The sequence below is a fragment of the Mirounga leonina genome, unplaced genomic scaffold (genome assembly GCF_011800145.1).
Source record: "Mirounga leonina isolate KUSES-001 unplaced genomic scaffold, KU_Mleo_1.0 Mir_118, whole genome shotgun sequence".
NCBI classification, from domain to species: domain Eukaryota; kingdom Metazoa; phylum Chordata; class Mammalia; order Carnivora; family Phocidae; genus Mirounga; species Mirounga leonina.
Window position 1 is genome coordinate 2131616 of NW_023270277.1, and position 19816 is coordinate 2151431.

Sequence of the window (19816 nt, forward strand, 5' to 3'; positions counted from 1 at the left end):
CGAGCAGGGAGCCCGATGCGGGACTCGATCCAGGGACTCCAGGATCACGACCTGAGCCGAAGGCAGTGGCCCAACCAACTGAGCCACCCAGGCGCCCTCTTCTCTTTATTCTTGAGGTTCTGCAATGTCACTGTGACACGTCTAAGTTATTTTACCTCCTCTCTCCCGCCTGGCTCCCCGGGGCGCCTGCGCTGTGTCCTCCCACCTGGCTCCCCGGGGCACATGCACTATGTTCTCCCACACCCTCCCGTAGTGTCGGGAGGTCACAGCTCCTAAACCTGCACGACCGTCTTGGCTTCCAATGTCTGTTCTCCCTTTTCTGGAATTCCTTTCAGTTGGATACTGGAATTTGTGGGGCTTTCCTTCACTCTCCACTTGATAACTTGAAATCCAGACAAAACTTTCCAGTCCTTTATCTCTTTGTGTCGCACTGTGAAAACGTTCTCCATCCTGACCTTCTGTTTGGTGAACTGGCTTGTACCATTGGCCACCCTGCTTCTCAGCCTTCCTGTAGAGAGACTCGTTGCAAAGATTTATTTCCTGTGCAGGATTTCTAGTTGGTTCTTTTCAGTGCTTTTTACTTTTGTTCATAGATGCCTATTCTCTCTTGCCTTTGTGAAGATATTCAGCAGCTTATTTTGGGGTCAGACGCCGACTGCTCCAAGAGTCCCTTTCCTCTGTTGGTTCTCTTCCGGATGTTGGTGTTCCTCACATGTCCACAGGTTTTGGTGGCGAGCTCATCTGTTAGTTGGTATTTCCCGCTGGTCTATCAACGTGTCTCCAAGTATTGAGATTGTAATAATTTCCTTTTTTAAGAACGGTAAAGTACCCAGAGATGTAAGGGCCACGTATGTGTGCTAGGCGTGTGTGAACCCACCCTCAGCAGGGGCCTGGGTGGAGCCTTCAAGGCTGGGGCACGCAGGGCACAGTGACAGGCCAGCTCTGTCTTCCATTTGTTGGTGGCGCTCACTTCGCTTTTCTCTTTGTTTACTTAAGTTTAAGTGGGATGTCCCCTCCTTCAGGCCAGATGATCAGTTTTGGGCATCTCGTTGGGGCCTCTGTAACCTCAGTGAGCCTCTCACCAAGTGTGAGTGCCCAAGGAGAATCGCAGAGAACTGGAGTAACTTAGATGTTGGCTGGTGTCGTGTGTACCTGGGGAGGGACACCAACCCCCTGTCGGCACTCATGTGCTCTCCTGGGGGAACGGTACAGCAGTCAGGCAGACAAGCCATATAATATGGAACAAGGGGCCTGGTCACCGGAGAGAAGAGGTAGCTGGTGAGGGAACCAGGAGAAGCAACCTGGAGGGTCAGGTGAGAAGGTGGCTGCCAATACCTGGGCTCCAGATGAAGGCCTACTGAGGATGGTTTTAAAAATGAGACATTGTTTGTCACCACAACCAGCCTTGGTGGTTTTAAGAAGGGACATAACATAATTGGATCTGTGTTTTAGGAAGACGGTTTTGGTGTGGATTAGAGTGGGGGGAGGAGGAGGCCTAGGGAGGGACCTTGATGTCTCCCATCGGGATTCCACCCTCTGCTGCTTGTGGGCTCCTCCATGTTTTGTGCATGACTGTTCTGCATGAGCACTGTGAGCGCAGTCCCCAAAGCTGCACGAAGCCCCGGGGCCGGCTGACTGGGCCAGAACATGGACAGGACAGGGAGTGGGCCGGTCAGACCCCACAGAGCTGGGCAGAGGCTTGCACTTCACTGATGAGGGAGACAGGAAAGCAGAGATGACGCTGGGCCCGGGGCTTGCAGTCCGGGAGAATCAGTGTGTCAGTCAGAACCGGGAATGTCACAGGAGGGACTCATCTCTGAGGAAAAACCGTCGGGTCGATTTGCAGTGAGCTAAGCTAAGTGTGGGATATCAGGAGATGAACAGCCCATCTCCCTGTTTCAGTTCTGAATGAGATAAGTGACAGATCAAAGACTCACAGGTGTCTGCCAAAACATGACCAGGACTCATGACAAAAGCTGGGGGGCATGTAGCCTGGGCTGAGAGCAGGACACACTTGGCCAGCGAAGCTGAATCAGGTGGATGTGCCCACCTGGTCACAGGCTCCCCAGCCCCGAGTGTGTGCTGCAGGTGGGTGTGGGGGGCTCATGCTGAAGGGACCAGGGGATGCTGATGTGAGCACCTGTTTATTCTTCCCAGGCACATCAGACAGGTACAGAGGGACACCGGGGCCATGGGGGATCCTCCAGACCCCTGCTCTCCTCATGCTGCCGTGAGGGCAGGGGGTCAGCAGGGCAGGCACAGGGGGTCTCGGGGAGTGCTGTATGCCAGAGGGCAAGATAGCCCAGAGGGATAATTGGAGAGAGGGACACAACATCCCTGGAGGGGAAAGGAGGGCCCGGAAGCAGACTCCCGACACAGATCTGGGACAGGGAAACCTGAGAGCCCTCGGTGATGGAGGGTGGGAAGATGGGGGAAAGCCGATGGGGGTGGGAGATGGTCTGGATGAGAGATGAAGTCTCCTGGGGGCTGGGGCGGGGGAGAGAGAGGCCAAGGGGCCTGACCCACAGCACACACAGGGTGGGCAGCTGACACTGGAATCCGTGCTCACGAGGAGCTCCTAAATGCAGTGCCTTCTTCCGCAGGGGACGCTGGAGAGAAGGGAGACAAAGGTGCGCCGGGACGGCCTGGGAGAGTCGGCCCCGCAGGAGAGAAAGGTACCCGCCGCCCCTCGGCCCGTCGAGGTCTGCCCAAGAGGGCGCAGCCGCTGCTCCAGCTGCTGCAGGAGCCTCAGGGGAGTGGCAGGGTGTGGGGACTCCAGAGGACTTTGACACCTGTGTAGTGAGCCAGGGTGCAGAGAGTGCTCCTTGCGCTCCAAGAAACAGAGCGCGTCCTGGGAGTGGCACATAACAGTGTGGTCACGTGCGTGCAAACTCAGTCCCAGCCCGGCCCCTCACCAGCCTCCTCTGCAACGTGGGGGTCATTTGGGAGCATTACACATATAAGTGCAATTGTGAGGGTGTGCAAGAAACTCTGAAGGTGTGTCAAAATTATGGAGAAGTGTAAGCAGTGATGGAGGTGTGCTAACGGTGATGGGGGTGTGCAAGCAGCGATGGAGGTGTGCAAATGGTGATGGAGGTGTGCAAGCAGCGATGGAGGTATGTGAGCAGTTGTGGAGATGCGTAAACAGATAAGGAGGTGTGTAAGTGGTGATGGCGGTGTGTAAACAGATAAGGAGGCATGTGAGCAGATGAGGCGTGCAAGCAGCGATGGAGGTGTGTGAGCAGATAAGGAGGTGTGCGAGCAGTGATGGAGGCGTGCAAAGACCAAGTGGACAGCCTTGGGCGGGGTGCGTAGGGTACACAGGGGTGGAGGCACCTGTGGCTAGGAGATCCTAATTGCTGAATCTGTTTCCTTCTTAGTACAATTGCGTATTTCTCCAAATCCCCTGGGGTTGCGCCAAGTCTTACAGGAAGTAGATTGTACGTGCAAATTAGCTGCTCAGTAAAGGGGCTGGAAGTGCTTTTTCAGCGTTCATGCTCTGTGCTCTGGGACTTACACTGACACCCATCCAGCTGGTCCCCCAACCAGTCCTCCAGCACTGGAGAGCTAGGCGGTTTCCAGTTTCCAGAAAGTTATTATGACAATGCAAATAAAGGCCATTGAGTATATATATTCATATATTTAGTCCATGCGCTGTTTTTTCACTTTTTTGAGGTACAGTTTATGGACATTCTCCTTTTGATGTACAAGTGATGAGTCTGACAGCTGTGCACATCTGGGAAACCCTTGTCACATTCGAGACCAAGAGCATTTCTGTCACATACCTCCATTAGCCTTAATGATTTTTATTTCTTGTTTTCTCCTTTACTCATAAAAAAATCAGTTAAAAAAATAAATGAACTATTCTCCTAGTTGAAAGTTCAAAGCATATAGAAACAACTCACAGCGAATGAATGCTCTCCTTCTAGGTCCCGGGCTCCCTGGGATCCTTCCCACCAACACTGTCGGTTGATTTCTCTTTACAGCGGTATTTTAGGAGTCAGCAAGCACACCAGCAAATGTATACCTGATTCTTCCCTCCTTTTGTACAAACAGTTGCACCATGCACGTATGGTTCTGCATCTCCCTCTTTCACTTAACAATATGCCCTGGATCATTCTATAGGAGCACAGACATGTCTCCCTCATCCTCTCGTGTGGTGACGTGCTGCTCCATGCTTCAGCTGATCTCCTATTCCTGGAGAGGGGTTTGCTGCAGAGATTAGTCTCGTATGTGTCACTTTTAAATGTCTGTGAGTACAGCTTGAAGATAAATTCCTAACAGTGTAACAGAGTGCTGGTGCATTTGACATTTTGGTAGATGTTGCCCTCCCTAAGGATTGAAACAATGTCACAGGCAACACAAGGAATGGGACACCTGCTGCCCTCCCTGGGAGGAAAGCTGCAAATCGGATAGTAGTAAAATGCCGCCTTAGTAGGTTTGACTTCACTTCTCTTATTATGAGTGAAGCAGAGTCATCATCTGGGCATTTAAAAGTCACTTGTATTTCTTTTCTGTCTTTTGGTCCTCCTCCTCCTCCTCCTCCTTCTTTCTTGGTTATCTTTTTCTATCTTTTAAAAAAAAGTTTTGGGTTCTTTTTCTTCTTGAAATGTAAGGTACTTTTGTACTTGTATTTTCTGTGCGTATCTCTGAATATTTCCTTAGAATAAGTTGCCATAAGTGGAATTTGGAACTTTAAAATGACTATCTGTACAACATTCTTACGCTGGTCCATATACTTCCCACTCGAAATGAGCAATCTTCCCGTGTTTTGGGGAGCACTCCACCTGTGTGCTCAGCAGATGCAGGAGTGAGTGAGGCAGGAGCTCCTCTCCTGGGGTCCCCGCGAGAAACAACAACGTGGTGGCTATCTCAGCAGAGGCCAGCCCAGCTGGCTGAGAGGAGAGCTGACCCAGGGAGCCGGTGGGGTGGGCTCTGTGGTCTGCTTACTCCCCGTGTCTGTCTTCCCATCTGCAAAGGGTAGGCAGTGAAGGAACCGCTTCACAAAGTTCTCGGGTTGTGATAAGTTAACAGTATCTCAGAACTAAAGTGCTTGTAGTTTTTATTTTATTATTATACTTTTTATGAAAGTGGAAAGTGCTGTAGATAGTCTTATTTTATTACTGAACTAATTATGAAATTTACCCAGTGATAAAAGGGATGTTCCTCTACTTTTTTGTGTGGGCAATTTTATATTTCACAGTCAGGAAGTGGGTAGTTCTCCTACTCTAGACGGTCACAAATTCATTTCACGATGCTATTTCATTGATTTTTTTCAAAGTAATGACATTTGAGCTCAGCGTGCAAGTGGCAGTAAAGTCCTACCTTCATTAAGTAACTGCCTTGTTTCAAATTTTTCCAACATATGCTTGTGATAGAAAGTTGAATATACCTGAAGTGGTGAGAAAATCATCCGTAATAAAATCATCCAGAGGTTGGCACTTACTTTAGTATATTTCCTTTTTTTGTGCCCTTTTTTGCTTTGTTATAATTGTATTGTTCACATAAATTTGCATCCTACTTCTTAAATTTAATGTCAGATTTCAGTGTCACCATTTTTCATGCTGTGAAATCATTTTAATGGATGCCCAATATCCACGGGTAACTTAAAATCCTACCCTGGGCGGCGTGTTCTAGTATGGAGTCCTCTGTGGGGTTAGGGTGGAAGAGAGGAGCTTGGACCTGGCCCTTTACAGACCCTGCCAGCAGCAGCCGGGTTAACCAGCATGACTCCCTCTGGGCATGCCAGTCCTTGAGTCCACGAGTGTGGGGTTCATCAGGGGTCTGGCACCGCCGCTGATGAAATGAGCAGCTCTGGTTTGGGGTCTTTGCTAAGTGCAGAATATAGAGAACACATCAACCCACGTGTATGTACTTGGATCACTGAGTAGTGGAAGCATTTACGCAGAAATGTCGGAAGTATCCTTCTTGGGGCGATCTTGAAAAGAGGATTGGCCATGACGTGACACATGGGAGAGAATCAGACAGGATACAGGAACAGACACGACTGATTAAAATATTTACACAGAGAAAGTATGGGGAAGAAATAAACCAAAACATTAGTAGTAGATAGTTCTGGGTTGTAGGATTATAGGAATTTAAATTTTCTGTTTTACGCCTTTCTGCGTTTTTGGTATTCCCAGCAAAGAGCATGTGCTGATTTTCGATGTCAGCACGTTTTTGAAACTGGGGGCCCGGGTGTGTAGCCTCTGGCCGCTTCCCACAGACGCCCCACGTGCTGACGCAGTGCTCTGGGTCCAGCCAGCCGTGGAGAGCCGTGGGCGACCTCAGAAGTCCTGCTCCCGGCCCCCCTGCAGGAAAGCTCCCAGGAGGGATGACCTCAGCTCCCGCGGCCTCTGTGCGGGGTGGGGCAGGGAGCTGTGCGGGGCTTCGGAGTCCTCCCGCCCTCTGTCCCCGCCTCCCGGCTTTCCTCCGCCCGGAGGCTTTCCAGCTCAGCGCCGGGGTTAGTGGATCGCGGCCACGGCTCAGGTGTGCTGTTCCTGATGTCCAGTCTCCGACATCTGTAGCTTCCAGAAGGCTCTTCGCTCCAGCGGAGTCGTGAGCGTTCCAGAAACCGGGGGGCTGGGACTTGCCTGATTTTAAGGTGAGGGCAAATGGATCATTGACTTTTCTCATTTTTCAGAAATTATTTTCACTGGAATCATTTTTTCCATGTAAATATTACTGGACCCTTGAGAGATTTTTAGAATTTATTATTTTTTTAAAAAAAGATTTTATTTCTTTATCTGAGAGAGAGAGAAGGAGAAGGGGAGGGGGGAGAGGGAGAAGCAGGCTCCCTGCTCAGCAGGGAGCAGGACGTGGGGCTCAATCCCAGGACCCTGAGATCATGACCTGAGCCGAAGGCAGGCGCTTCACCGACTGAGCCACCCAGGGGCCCTAGAATTTATTATTTTTTAAATAGGTATCACATTTTACTGATTATTGCTCCCGCTGTGCTGAGCTTCCTTCTGTGTCATTTGCACTGGGTTGGATCGCCTGATTGGAACGCTCGGTTCTAAATTGTACAGAGAGATTCTACCCTCGATTTTTAGTTTCTGATGGGTTTTTCCCTGTGTAGTTTCAGCCAGTATAAGTTTTATTTTGCGATGGTTATTTTTACCAGTGATATTCTTTACGAAATTGTTAGAAGACTAATAGCTCCTGTTTATGATTTTGCTAGTGTATGAAAAAAGTGTGAGGAATTCCTTCAGGTATTTCGGGATTGCTCTGTTTTCGGACTTGCTCACCAGCCTCGGTCTCTCTGGGTTTACACACTCCAGTTTGTCCTGCAGCGGCCCCTTCCTCCACGTGCCACCTCGCTGCTCCCTGCAGTCTCTCTGTCCCATCCAGGACCTTCCGCTCTGCCTGCCCTGCCTGCCGCGGTGATGCTGAGTGCCGCGTCCTCTCGCTGCGGATGGCTCCTGGGTCGCACGCCCGTCTGTGGGGGGAGCCCGGGGCGGGGTGGCTGCCACAGCTGGGGGGGTCCCGAGCCCACATCACCGCACCTGTTCAGGCAGCTGTGGCTGGGCGAGGTGGGGCTGCTGAGCTCCCAAGGGCATGGTAGAGCAGGAACCCTGCTTCCCGCTGGAGGGTAGGACTGCAGGCACTGCAGACTCACTGGGAAGGGGAGGCCGGTGTTTCGCAGACACCTGCTTGACTTGGCCAGCCAGGGCGCGCGTCCCTCATGGTCCTGGGCCACAGGCAGTGGGTTCTCCCGGTCGCTTCTGGAGGTGCTCCTGCTTGGACACGCGTCATGGGGGTTGTTGCGGGGCCCAGAGCCTCTCTGCCCCTCTCCCCAACAGCTGCAACAATGATCATATGTAGAGTCTTGTCCTCAACTTCTTCCAACCCACGTTTTCATTTGAGGCTCCATGGCCTTGAGTTGTGTGACTTCTGGCAACACCCCTGAGCCACCTGTCCTTCTGGCACATTATCTGGGTGATTTCCTCTGGGTGGGCAGAGTCCCTTCCTTGGATGTCTGTAAGCCATTTTCCATGAATGCCCTGGAACAGGGCTTCCTCCCTTTTGGGAAGTGCTGGGACTGGATGGATCTGTGGTCCCAAATCCTGCCTTCTGCCTCAGGCCCTCCTTCATGTCTTGGACAAACTCACTTCCTTCACTTCCGGGGCCAGTGAAGATGCAGCAGGAGCTGCTGATATGGGGCCTGCTGCCCCCCAGTGGAGAGAGCTCCTCCAGCACCAGCTGCTGGAAGTGGGGGGCCCTTGGGATTCGGTTAGCTCCTCCCCACTGACCACTGCTCCATCCAGACCACCTGCGAGAGCTCGCCCAGCGCGCCTTGTGCTGTGGGTCTCATGGGCTCTCCTGGGGGTGGGGGCGGTGCTTCCTCCCAGCCCCCCGGCTGCTGGGGGCTTCCAGCGGGCACTTCCCTTGCCTTTTGCCTCCACAGCTAATTGCTCTGCCTCCCCTTCTCCCCGTTCTTTTTTGTTTTTTTTCATGCTCTGTTTAAAAGACAACATATTACATTTCAGCTAAGGTACAAAATTTTGGACAAGAAAAAAATATTATCTGTATGTATAAGATGAGGTTATTTCGATGAAATTCATGCTGTGAGTCCTGCACATTTGGTGGGGTGAGCTGCGAAGGTGGCCCGAGTCCTCACATCGGTGCCAGGAGAAGACATGGCCACTTACATCAGTGGTTCTCCAACGTGTCCATACCTTGTGAAGCAGTGCAAGTGTAATATCATGGGGGCTCGGGGACACCACGGACCCTCCTGCCCTGCCACCTCCTCTTAGGGCTTTGCAGGGCGCCACGACCATGGGACTCAGAATCTATCAACTGCTTGGACTCGCAAACTGTCCCTGGCATTGAGGCCTGAGGGGCAGTTCTCCTGGGTCCCTGCTAGTGACTGGCCCTTTAAGGCAAGACCTGACAGGTGTGCGGGGGGCATGGCGTGCCACAGGCCTGCCATGCCTGTTTCTTTATACACGGGACTCCATGCAACATCATGGGCCTCTGGGGCAGGTGCATTCGCTTCCGTCTCGGGGACTCTGGAGCCTCAGGTGAGATGTGGTACTTGGAAGGCCCTTGATCAATTGAAAAAGACCTTGAAATTCAGTATCTTCGAGGGGTACCTGTGTGGCTCAGTTGGTTAAGCGACTGCCTTCGGCTCAGGTCATGATCCCAGGGTCCTGGGATCGAGTCCCACATCGGGCTCCCTGCTTGGCAGGAAGCCTGCTTCTCCCTCTCCCACTCCCCCTACTTGTGTTTCCTCTCTCGCTGTCTCTCTGTCAATTAATAAAATAAAATCTTTAAAACACATACACACACACACACAAAAGAAATTCAGTATCTTCGAATTTCTTTGAGATCCGTGCTGAGGGTCCCGGGGGTACGCACGCCTGCCCCCGCTCCAGGCGGTAGAGGATGGGTCTGCGCCAAGGCCGTGGCCACGCCGGGCTGGGCTCCCTGCAGCCTGCTGACCACAAGCCTCGGCTGCACCGATGGCTCTCAGACTGCCGTGTGCAGGAACGAGCTGGGCTCTCGTGAAGACGCAGCCTGGGTCCCCAGGGCGGCAGCGATGCGGGCGTCCACCGGAAGGCGCCCGAAGCGCTGTTCCCGCGTTGCTGCCCGGGCCCTGCGCTGCAGGGGGGCGGTGAGCCGAGCCGTCCAGAGCATCCCACGCCCTCGCCCGGTGGCTCCACCAAATGCGGCTGCGTCAAGCGGGCCCGGCTGCTGGCCGGGGGGGGCGGGGGGGACTGGCTCTTTGGCTGATGTGCCGTGTGTGCCGGGGGGTCTCGGGTCAGCCCACGAAGCAGCCCCCTGCCGGGGGACTTGAACAAGAGAACGTGCGTGCGAGCTGATGGATGCCTTTTCTGAAATGACAGAGACAGGCCGAAGGGTCTGCAGAAACCTCCTGCTGTCCTTTGTCCTTTACTGAGGTAAGAATACTTCCCACATTTCTAGCCTGTGCGTCTCTGGGGCGACCTCACAGAGCTGGCTTCGCTGACAGCCTGCTACACGCGTCACCTCAGGCTTCAAGACTCCCCGTCCCCAGACGTGCTGCTGAGACAAGATCAGGGAGGCCCCTGGGCCACTCGTCTTAGAAGCTGGGGACTCTCCTGGCACACGGAGGTGGAGGGCGACCCTACGTCAGTGACAGGCTTTCTGGGCTCTGCAACGTACACATTACCCTTCGTTAAAAATCGCTGGGGAAGCTGAATTCTGAGTGCTCTTTTTGCCCCGTCTCCACTTCAAAGGACTGTGTGAGATCTTCATTAAAATTAATAAGAATTACCTGCCTACTGTGAGCTGCTCCCGTTCTTTCGTTCCTCGTGTGTGTCTAGAGGACAGACATGCTCTTGCACACTTCTCATTAGTGGGATGGGAGGAAGGGAGCATTACATCAGCTCCAGCTCCCTCGGGAGCCTCTGCAAGAAGCTCTTCAAACTGAAGGGGACAGGACCTAAGTGTGTCTGGTGCATTTCCAATCATCTCCCACAACCAAGGGAGGGAGATTTGTTTGCTTCTTGCAAAAAGCTTCTTGTCATTTGGAGGGGCAAGAAGACCTTCCTGGAAGCAGGAAGAAGGCGGTAGGGCTCTTGTTCTCATCCGTGCTCCTCTGAGAGCCTCTGGGTTTATAACCACAGTACTTTTCTGCCCAAGGGCTACCTCACAAGAAATGTCTGCCAGTAAAAACAAGTCAGTTACCCAAACCACCTGGGACTGCTGTAGAGAACATGCTGACAGTCTCAGGGGATTTTAATGCTTCTCACCTTTTCTTCTCCAACACACCCAAGAGATAGGACGTTCCTACCGGGAGCGATGGCCACCCCAGTGGTAGGTCAGTGTGTAGGGGTTATGGTTATGTATGGCAGGGCGAGCGTGCGGGGGGCTGGGGGGGGACCTGGTGTGCCCTGGTGGTCTGGGCTCAAGCCCAGCCGATGCTTACCAGCTTTACAACCTTGGGTGGCATGAGGATAAAGGGTACGTTTTTACACGCGCACGTGTGTATGGGGTGTGTGTGCTTGTATGTAGTTGTGTGTGTGTGCACGAGTGTTTGAACGGGTGCGGGGACGTTTGCATGTGTGTATGCGTGTGTGGGTGTGTGCACGCAAGAGTGTAGAATGTTACACATGTGCATGTGCGTGTGTGTGTGTAAACCCTGCCCAGCACCAGCGAACGGCGGCTCTTCTCGGCCTGCTCAGTCGGAGCGGGTGTGCCGTGGGGTGGGGGCGTGCACGCGGCGGGGTGGGGTCTCTGACCGCCCCTCAGGCCCGGCCCTTCCCCTCACGGGCCCTCCTGGCGTGTGGTATGACCAGGTCTTGTCGTGTCTCAGGGCCTGCAGGGCCCAGAGGAAGAGGCCATTGTTAGAGGGAGAGGGACAGTCTGGGGGCAGGTAAGGTGGGGCCGCCTGGCAGGTGTCCCAGGTCCCCACTGGCCCAGTGTCCTCAGCCTCCGCGACATGGCCCCAGGTGGGGGTTGGTTTGTCTTCCCACAAGCCTGCAGCATGCGCTCGGCCCAGCTCCTGAAGATGCAGCCTTCCTGCTGGGACTGGTCTATGCAGAACGTCCCTGGTGCCAGGAGCATGGCCACTGCTCCCCGGCGGCGGTGCGGGGTTGGAGCCCCGGACGCGGAACAGAGGCCTCGGCCTGGGTGAAACTCACATTACCAGGTGCTCGGCGACCCAGGGGCTGACCACCACTCCGATGCCTCTTGACAGACAAGGACACTGAGGCTCAGAGCGGGCGGTAACGTGTCCAAGATTGCATGGGCAGAGGCCTGGGACCGGGGTCTCGTCTGCCTGACTGCAGGAGTCCGTGCTCTGGGTCACGGAACAACAGTCTTCCCTCGCGTGCTGTGTGACTCGATGTGGGCCATTTGGCCTCTCTGAACTCCTTTCCCTCGTGGGGCCAAGAAAGTGTCCTAGTCTGCTAGGGCTGCTGTAACAAATCCCACAGACGGAGCTGCTTAAACACCGATGTTTATTCTCTCAGGGTTCTGGAGGCTGCCGAGGCCGGGGTGCCGACGTGGCGGGCTTCTGGTCGGGGCTCAGTGACTGCCTCCGTCACCCTGCTCCGTGAGGCCTCCGGTTTCCCTCAGCGCCCCAGGCCGCGTCGCACGCTTCTCCAAGGGCGGGAGCTGACCCCGGGCCCTGCTGGGGACAGGGGCACTTGGTGTTAACATTTGGCTGTGCGGTGCAGAGATGGGCCGAAAGCCACCTGCTCTCACGTCATCCTCAGGTTATAACTTATTCACGACAGCAGGATGTGTGCTGGACCCTTCGGGCATCCCTCCGCTGACGAAATGGCCCGGTAATTAATCGTTCTGTGGGTGCGGGGAAGGCATTTTACCAGCTATGCTTCTGAGGGTCGGTGTCTCGGTCCTGCGCTCTCCTCCGGCTGGGTGCTCGGGCCGCAGGAGCTGTCTGGGCGGCAGAAGAGGGGGCAGGGCTCGTTTTGAGTTTCTCTCTGCTGGGGCCTCAGGAAGAAGAGCTCCCCCCCACCTTTCTAGGTGGGGTCTTCCTGGCGGACAGCAGACCCTTCGTTCACGTGATGGGTCCACACTCACAGCCAGTGTGTGAGCTAATGTGTCGCCCAGACTCCTCTGGAGTGTTCGGGCTTTGGAGTGGGAAGGCACATGGCTTTATTCTCCGGGCTCTGGCAACCCTGCCCATCTCATGGGAATTCAGGGGGGCGTCCCGTGTGTTGGAAATAATCCTCCCAGCTGGTCAGTGCAGGTGCGAGTCCCTGGGTGTCTCTGGGCCTCTGTCTTCCCATCTGGAGAGAGGGTTCGCTTGGACGGTCTGCACCGCGGCCTCCTGCTTGGGCCGCTGTCTTCGTCAGAGCGGCGTATGGAGCTTGTGTTTACTCACTTGGTCTGAGCGTCCCCGTGAGGACGGGGTACAGAATGTCCCAGCCGACCGCTGCTGACCGCTGAGTGAAAACAACAGAAGGACCTCAAGTTTTAGGGAGACATGAAAATTAGAAAGGCATAAACACTGAGGTCCTCCTGACATTTATTCTGCGGTTCTGCCCAACTTCTCCAGCACTCGTGACCCATTCCAGACCCCAGGAAGGGGGCACCCTCCAGAGTTAGGGAACAGAGGGCTTAGCCGTTTGGAAGAAGGCTGAGGAAGGGAGGAGGCCCCGGAGTGGGGACGCAGGCCTTGGTCCAGCACTGAGAGCGGGGCATGCATCCGGGGAACATTGATTTTCTGCAGAGTGCTCTCTGCAAGCAGCTGAGCAGAAACACCTGGAGTCAGCTCTGGGACTCTGACCTTATCAGTGGGCACGAGCGTCGGGACAAGGGAGGGGACTCAGTCGGCCGGGCTGCCACGGCAGAGCACCACGCCCTGGACCGCTGCAACGGCAGACGTCTATTTCTCACGGTGTCGGGGCTGCAAGTCCGAGATCCGGGTGCTGGCCTGGCCGGGCTCTGCCGAGGAGCTTGTCCTGGACTGCAGATGGCTGTCTGCTCTCGTGCTGGAGACAGCGAGCTCTGGGGTCTCTCCCTACTGCAGGGGCACCAGTCCCAAGCTGGGGCCCCCTCGTGGCCTCATCGCACCCTGCTCACCTGCCAAGCCCGCCTGCAGCCCCCATCACCGGGGGTCAGGGCTTCAGCACTGGGGGGGGACACACTTCAGTCCCTGCGGCCGGTGACGGTGGGCAGGCCATGCAGGGCCACTCAGCCTGGGTGGGGGGTCAGTCCTCGGAGGAGCAGACAGCATGGGCTTTGCCCAGAGGATGAGGCAGCCGGGGCGGGCAAGCTGGAGGGAAAATTCCAGAGAGAACAGTGCTTGAATGTCAGGAGGGCCGCGTCGTGGGGCCGGGGTAAACAGCTCTGCGTCTCTCCGGCACGCCGAATCAGAGCCACTGGGTGCACGGGGCAGAGCCACGTTCTAATCCCTGGGTCTGTCTCAAGGCGGCTGTGTGGCAGGGTCCCAGAGGCGTTCCAGACGGCGGCTTGGAGACAGCGGATGGGCTGGGTGGCGGCCGACCCCACTGGCCGCAGGCACCGAGCACCTGCTCCTCCTTCAGCGTGAAGTGACAGCCCTTCATCACCCTCAGAGTGGCCGGTAGCGTGTCCTCTGCTACGGGGAGTTTTTGGCATGTTTCCCTACAGGCCAACACTTAGCGGTGACGGCGGCGCCGTCTGGGGCAGGGCTACCGGGGGTGAGTGTGTGATGGGCTGCGCGCTGGGCTCGGGGGTTGATTGAAGCGGTTCTTGTCGGCTGTCCTGCTGGCTCACCAGGAGGGTTGAGGAGGCTGAGCCTGTTCTGGGACCTGCTGGCAGGAAGGACGGGCAGGAGCCTTGAGCAGGTTCGCAGTGACTCAGGGTCCGCTGGCCGCGGAGGGGGGCAGGGCTGCGTCCTGCTGGCGAGGATGGAGACGGGGGGCGCAGATACCCAGTTCGCAGCGCTGCCCCCATGGACCCCTGGACCCACGCCGGTGCGGTCGGGGCTTTGCAGGGGCTGCCTCCCACTCGGGGCGCCACCTCCACACCCCGCCGTTCCTTGCTCGCTGCCGCTGACTCTGCCCCTCTGGGACCCCCCCCCCCCAGGTCCCCGTGACCATAGCCAGAGGTCTGTGCCTATCCTCATCCCGAGGCTTCTCTGCAGTGTTTAGCCGCTGACCCCGCTCCGGCCAGGGCCTCCCGCTTGTCCCTGTCCCACCTGTCTCACAGCACAGCTCTGACCCCGCGGGCGCCCCCTCCTCCAACGCCCCGCGGGGTCCCCGGGGCCTGCCCCTCCTGCGGGGCGACATCATCGGTTACCACTCACCGGCTGGTCTGGGGCCCCTTGCAGACCCAGCCCTGCGGGACACGGGAACAGCCACTTCCTGCTCCTGTCCCCCGCCCCGCGTGCCCAGGCTCTCCCCGCCACCTCCCGTTCCCAGCCCGACTCCCCTCCAGTGCACTTGCCTCCAGCTCTCGTCTGTTCTCTGGCCGGGTGTCCTTGCCCCCTTCCAGCCCCTCTGCGTGTCATGTGCGTCAAGCATGAATCCTGTCTTGTCACTCTCTTCTAACTCCCCCCCGGAGGTTTGTGTGCCCCCCTGGATGCCCTCCTCCACCCCCCACTGGCCAGGGCTTCCTCACAGCGCCTCTCCTGTTACAACACACCTGTCACAGGTGTCTGATCGCTCCCCATCCCCCACACCGGTCTAAGTCCTGCCGCCCTATGTCCCCGGCACACGGCCAGCTCGCCGCTGTCACGGCTGGGCCAGCCTGGCCTCGGCCTCCCCGGGGCCCCCGCTACCTGGCACTGGGAAAGGGGCGCTGGGCCTCAGATCAGCAGGTCACAGCTCTGTCCTGGTCCTGCCATACGCCGGCACTTGACCTGGACAAGCGGCTCAGGCCCTTGGGGCCTTGTCTGTGCAGGGAACCACTTCTGTAGCCCAGTAAGAGAGTGGACGTGAGGGTGCTTTGTGAATCAGTTTGTGGGACTGTGTTGCGGTGCTGTGTGTCCCTGTCAGCCCGAGCTCGTCCCGAAGCCTGTCTTCTGTCCTCTGACCTCTATCCTTAACTTCTTAGGGAATGTCGCAAAGCTGACAGTTCCCGGCTGGGAAGTCCTCCGGTTCAAGGCGTGAGTCGGTGTCAGAGCAGGACAAAGCCTTATCCATATGCAACGCGCTGTCCTTCCTGTCATCTCTCTCCTGCAGAGTTGCTCGGCTGAATTTCATTTAGTTTCAGATTATTAAATTAAGTCTGATTACATGTTTCTTTTACCAAGCGTTCTCTGTGCATTAGTCTGACGCTTGCTGGCTCGGTCTGCAGTCTGCGGCGAGCACAGGAGGGATGCCAGGCGTGTGAGTGCACTCTGGGGGAGAACAGCCCCTCCGCTGGCGGGATCTGGGCCGTGGCCGGGTGCGGACCGCCGTTCTGGGTCCTAGTGCATTGGTCAGCGGGGACGGTCCTGTGGGTCACGCGTGAGCACAGTCACTGGGCCGGCCTGTGGCGACGGGCAGCATGGAGGCGAGGGGGCAGCCTGGGGTGGCGACGCTCTGAGTCGCGCCGGAGGGACCAACAGGTGGTGTGTCACCAGGCCCTGCTGGAGGACTAGTCTCCCTAGGAAGCGTGTGACGAAGCATTCCCTGGACCCTCCTCTCCCTCCTCCTCCCTCCACTCCCCTCAGCTTCCCAGAGAGGAGCGACGCTCTGCCACCGCGCCCACCTCCCCCGGCGGGCATCCCAGCTCTGCCACCGCGCCCACCTCCCCCGGCGGGCATCCCAGCTCCCGAGAGCAGCCCGCTCACTTGCTCTGGGGCGGGGATGGAGGACAGGCCCTCTCTACCCATGTAACTGCAGAGCAGGAGGGGCCAGGCTGAGGGCGGGGTAGGGGACGCACCCTTGGTCTCCTCCGTTCCCAGGGCGTGCGGCTTTTGGGGGAGGTGTGTCCTCCGCTGGGAAATCTGTCAACAAGGGACCTTGCAGAGCCTTCTGGGGTCACCCACAGTAAGCTGAGCGTTACACCTTTCCCGTCTGCTCCGGTGTGTGTGCGAGCGTGTGCGAGCGTGTGCGAGCGTGTGATGTTAAACGGGAAGCATACTGAATCACCTGTGCACCAACCAACTTTGATCTTGTTGTTTTTTCAGGAGACATGGGTGACAAAGGACAGAAGGGCAGTGTGGGTCGCCATGGAAAAATTGGTCCCATTGGTTCTAAAGGTATTTGCGACGTACTTCTTTTATTTATTTATTTTTTAAAGATTTTATTTATTTATTTGAGAGAGAGAGAATGAGAGAGAGCACATGAGAGGGGGGAGGGTCAGAGGGAGAAGCAGGCTCCCTGCCGAGCAGGGAGCCCGATGCGGGACTCGGTCCAGGGACTCCAGGATCATGACCCGAGCCGAAGGCAGTCGCTTAACCAACTGAGCCACCCAGGCGCCCGCGACGTACTTCTTGCCCCATTCCCTCCCAGGCTCCCGGCACGGGCGCTCCAGAATGCTTGCAGGCCGGCCAGTCCTGCCTGGTAGGTGTGCCTCTTTCCGTGCGCTTGACACATGGTAAAAGCGGTCCAGGCTCTGCATTTGGGATCAGTCAGAGTTACCTGCTGGCTGTGTGCCCACCAGGGTGGGGCGAGCGCTCCCCGTCCTGAAGGATTCACAGGGCACCCCGGCAGAGAACTGGGGGCTGGTTACTTAGGCAAGACCTTTCACTGCCCCTTCCATAACCAGCTTCATGAAACACCGAGCCCCATTGGAGTAACGGGAGGACCGTTCTCCAGAAACACTGTCTGTCCCCCTCCCGCTTCGGTGACTTTTTGAAACTGTGGGTGGCTCTCCATGAGAACGGGACCCAGGAAGGTAACAGCCCAGGTGAGAGCAGCCCTCTAGTGGCAAGACGCCTGCCCTTGCCTGGGTCCGTCTCGCAGCTCATCTGACCGCGCAACCCTGCAGGGGTGGGCGGGCCACAGACTAAGGCCCAGCAGATGAGGCTGGGCGGCTCCGAGCCACCCAGCCAGCAAACGCTCTTGGAGTCCCTGGTGTGTCCTGCCCCTGTGCTGAGACCCTGGGCCCTGAGCTTTCAATGAGCGATCCCGTGGAGGTCTCCGCCTCCACCCCTTGGTGCTAATGAGGAGGCCAGGCTGGGGAGGGCCGGTGGTTGGCAACACTGCCAAGCCTGTGTGGCAGGGAGGGGGCTCGGGGTGGTGGTCTGCCCAAGGCTGGCGCTGGAGTTCTTCTGCCTCAGTAACCTGCCGGCAGGTTTGAGCCATGAGTGGGTTCGGGTGGTTTGTTCTGATGGGTGGCCACGCACCTCCCCCTGGCCGCAGCTCGTCCCTGGCAGGAAGGGGTCTTCGGCAGGAGTGTGACGGACGCTGGCCAGCCCAGCGCCTCTCCTGGCAAACCCGTGGGAAGCACTGCTGGGATGGCCCTCGCTCGAGAGCACGTACATACGCGTGGTACGAAGAGGGGCAGCCGTGCTCCACAAAGGCTTTGCGAAAGTGTGGGAAAATAGTCATAACACGAAGCTTGCCGTTTTAACTATTTTCAAGTGTACAAGTTAGTGGCATTAAGTACATTGGCAGCGTTGAGCAGCCAACTCATTTCCAGACCATTTTCATTCCCCTGAGAGGACCTCTGTCCTGGTCCCTCCCTCAGCCATGGTCACCCCTCATCTAATTCCCGTCTCCACGAAGCGGCGTATTCTAGGTCATTCACGGATGTCTGACTTATTTCACTTAGCGGCATGTGTTCCAGGAGGCTCATCTCCTGCCTTCTTAAGGCTGAATCGTGGCTCCACCACATTTTATTGATTCACGCATCCGTCGGGAGAGATTTGGGCTGTTGCCCCCTTTAGCTGTTGTGGAGAGTGCAATGCATGTTGGCCTCCGGTAGGGACGTGTGGGCCTCTCATGTGCTCTGGGCGAGTGTTGGTGGATCGCCGAGCGCCAGCGTGCCAGCAAGCCCCTCATTTGGCTTACTTTGCCTGACCTGCTTCCGGGGACCCGGTCAGGCTGACCTTCCAGTCAGTTCCAAGCCCCGAGGCCCATGAGGGAGTCACAGGGATGGTGTGGACGGGACTGGCAGGCTCTCTCCCTCCCCGCGTGGATGGCAGGCAGTGGAATCCAGAGGGAGGAGCGCTACTCCTTCCCCGTCCCACGCCGGCTGGGATGCTCAGGTTGACTCGGGGGGAGAAAGATCGCACTGCAGGAATATTCATGTGCCTTTAATAGATTTCTTGTCTAAATTTAGAGCAGCCAGAAAGCATTGTTGGCACGACTGTGTCCACCGCCTTTGGTTTACCAGCTGGGAGGCCGGTGTGGCAGGGCAGCTGCATGGCGTGTCCTGTCTACGGGGGGCCGCGTCTCAGGCCAGGCGGGAGCCCAGGTGTTGCACTGGGGGGAGGCTGCCCCCAGGTCCACCCCAGTGCCAGCATCACCGTTTCCCGGCCATCAGGAGGGCAAGAACTGGAGTCAGATTTAGCTGTTACTGACCCGGGGGTTAAGGGTTCATGACAGAATATCTACAGACTGTTCTATGACACATCCAGGATTTTTCAGACCCGACTTAAGGGTCGTCGGGTCATCTCTCAGATCTCGTGATAGGAGTCTATTCCACATCACATCGATAGAGCCTGAAAAATTAATTACCTGTAGAACACAAGTCCCTGTATTCACAGCAAAGAGGGGGTCTGCAGGAAACTCTAGGACATTACACAGGGAAGAAATAACATTGTGAACCTTGGCAATTTTAACCTCTCGTGACGTGTCCCATCTCTGCTTGACCTTGCTTTGACCATCTTCCTCTCCCTTTCCAGGTGAAAAAGGAGATTCTGGTGACATAGGACCCCCTGGCCCTAATGGAGAACCAGGTATGGCATAGAGGGTGCAAGGGCTTTTAAAACACGTGATAAAAATTGCACTTTGCCCTGGTTTTACTGAGAGATAATTGACATACATTACTGGAAAGGTTTAAGGTGTACAGCACAATGGTTTGATTTACAGATACCATGGAATGATCACCACCATAGGTTCAGCTAACACCCATCTTCTCCTATAGACACAACAAAAAGAAAAGAAAGAAGAGAAAAGGAAAAAAAATTATCCTTGCAATGAGAACTCCAAGGACTTGCTCTCTTACCAGCTTCTCTGTGTGTCCTGCAGAGGGTTAGCTGTGGTCCTCACGTTGTGCATCACATCCCTGGTGGGCATTTACCTCTGCACCTGCTGACCCCCTTCGTCCCCTTCCCCCGCTACACATGGAAGTGAGATCGTGTGGAGTTTGTCCTTCTCTGCCTGCCTCGCTTCACCTAGCAATAATGCCTTCAGGGTCCATCCATGTTCACACAAATGACAGGGTTTCCTGGGGCTCCTGGGTGGCTCAGTGCATTAAGCGTCTGCCTTCGGCTCAGGTCATG

The 19816-nt window shown here is 56.2% G+C and overlaps 1 protein-coding gene across 4 annotated transcripts in view; it reads left to right on the forward strand.

The window, feature by feature from the left end:
- LOC118007318 (collectin-11) overlaps nucleotides 1–19816 on the forward strand; it is a 33069-nt gene that overhangs the window by 8831 nt on the left and 4422 nt on the right. Inside the window, exons 3-5 of one of the 4 annotated variants that reach the window (XM_035000336.1) lie at nucleotides 2604–2675; nucleotides 16553–16624; nucleotides 19217–19270. In XM_035000336.1, coding sequence (XP_034856227.1) covers nucleotides 2604–2675; nucleotides 16553–16624; nucleotides 19217–19270 — 198 coding nt within the window. The remainder of the gene's footprint in view (nucleotides 1–2603; nucleotides 2676–16552; nucleotides 16625–19216; nucleotides 19271–19816) is intronic. The other 3 variants (XM_035000338.1, XM_035000337.1, XM_035000339.1) reach the window with 3 other exon arrangements.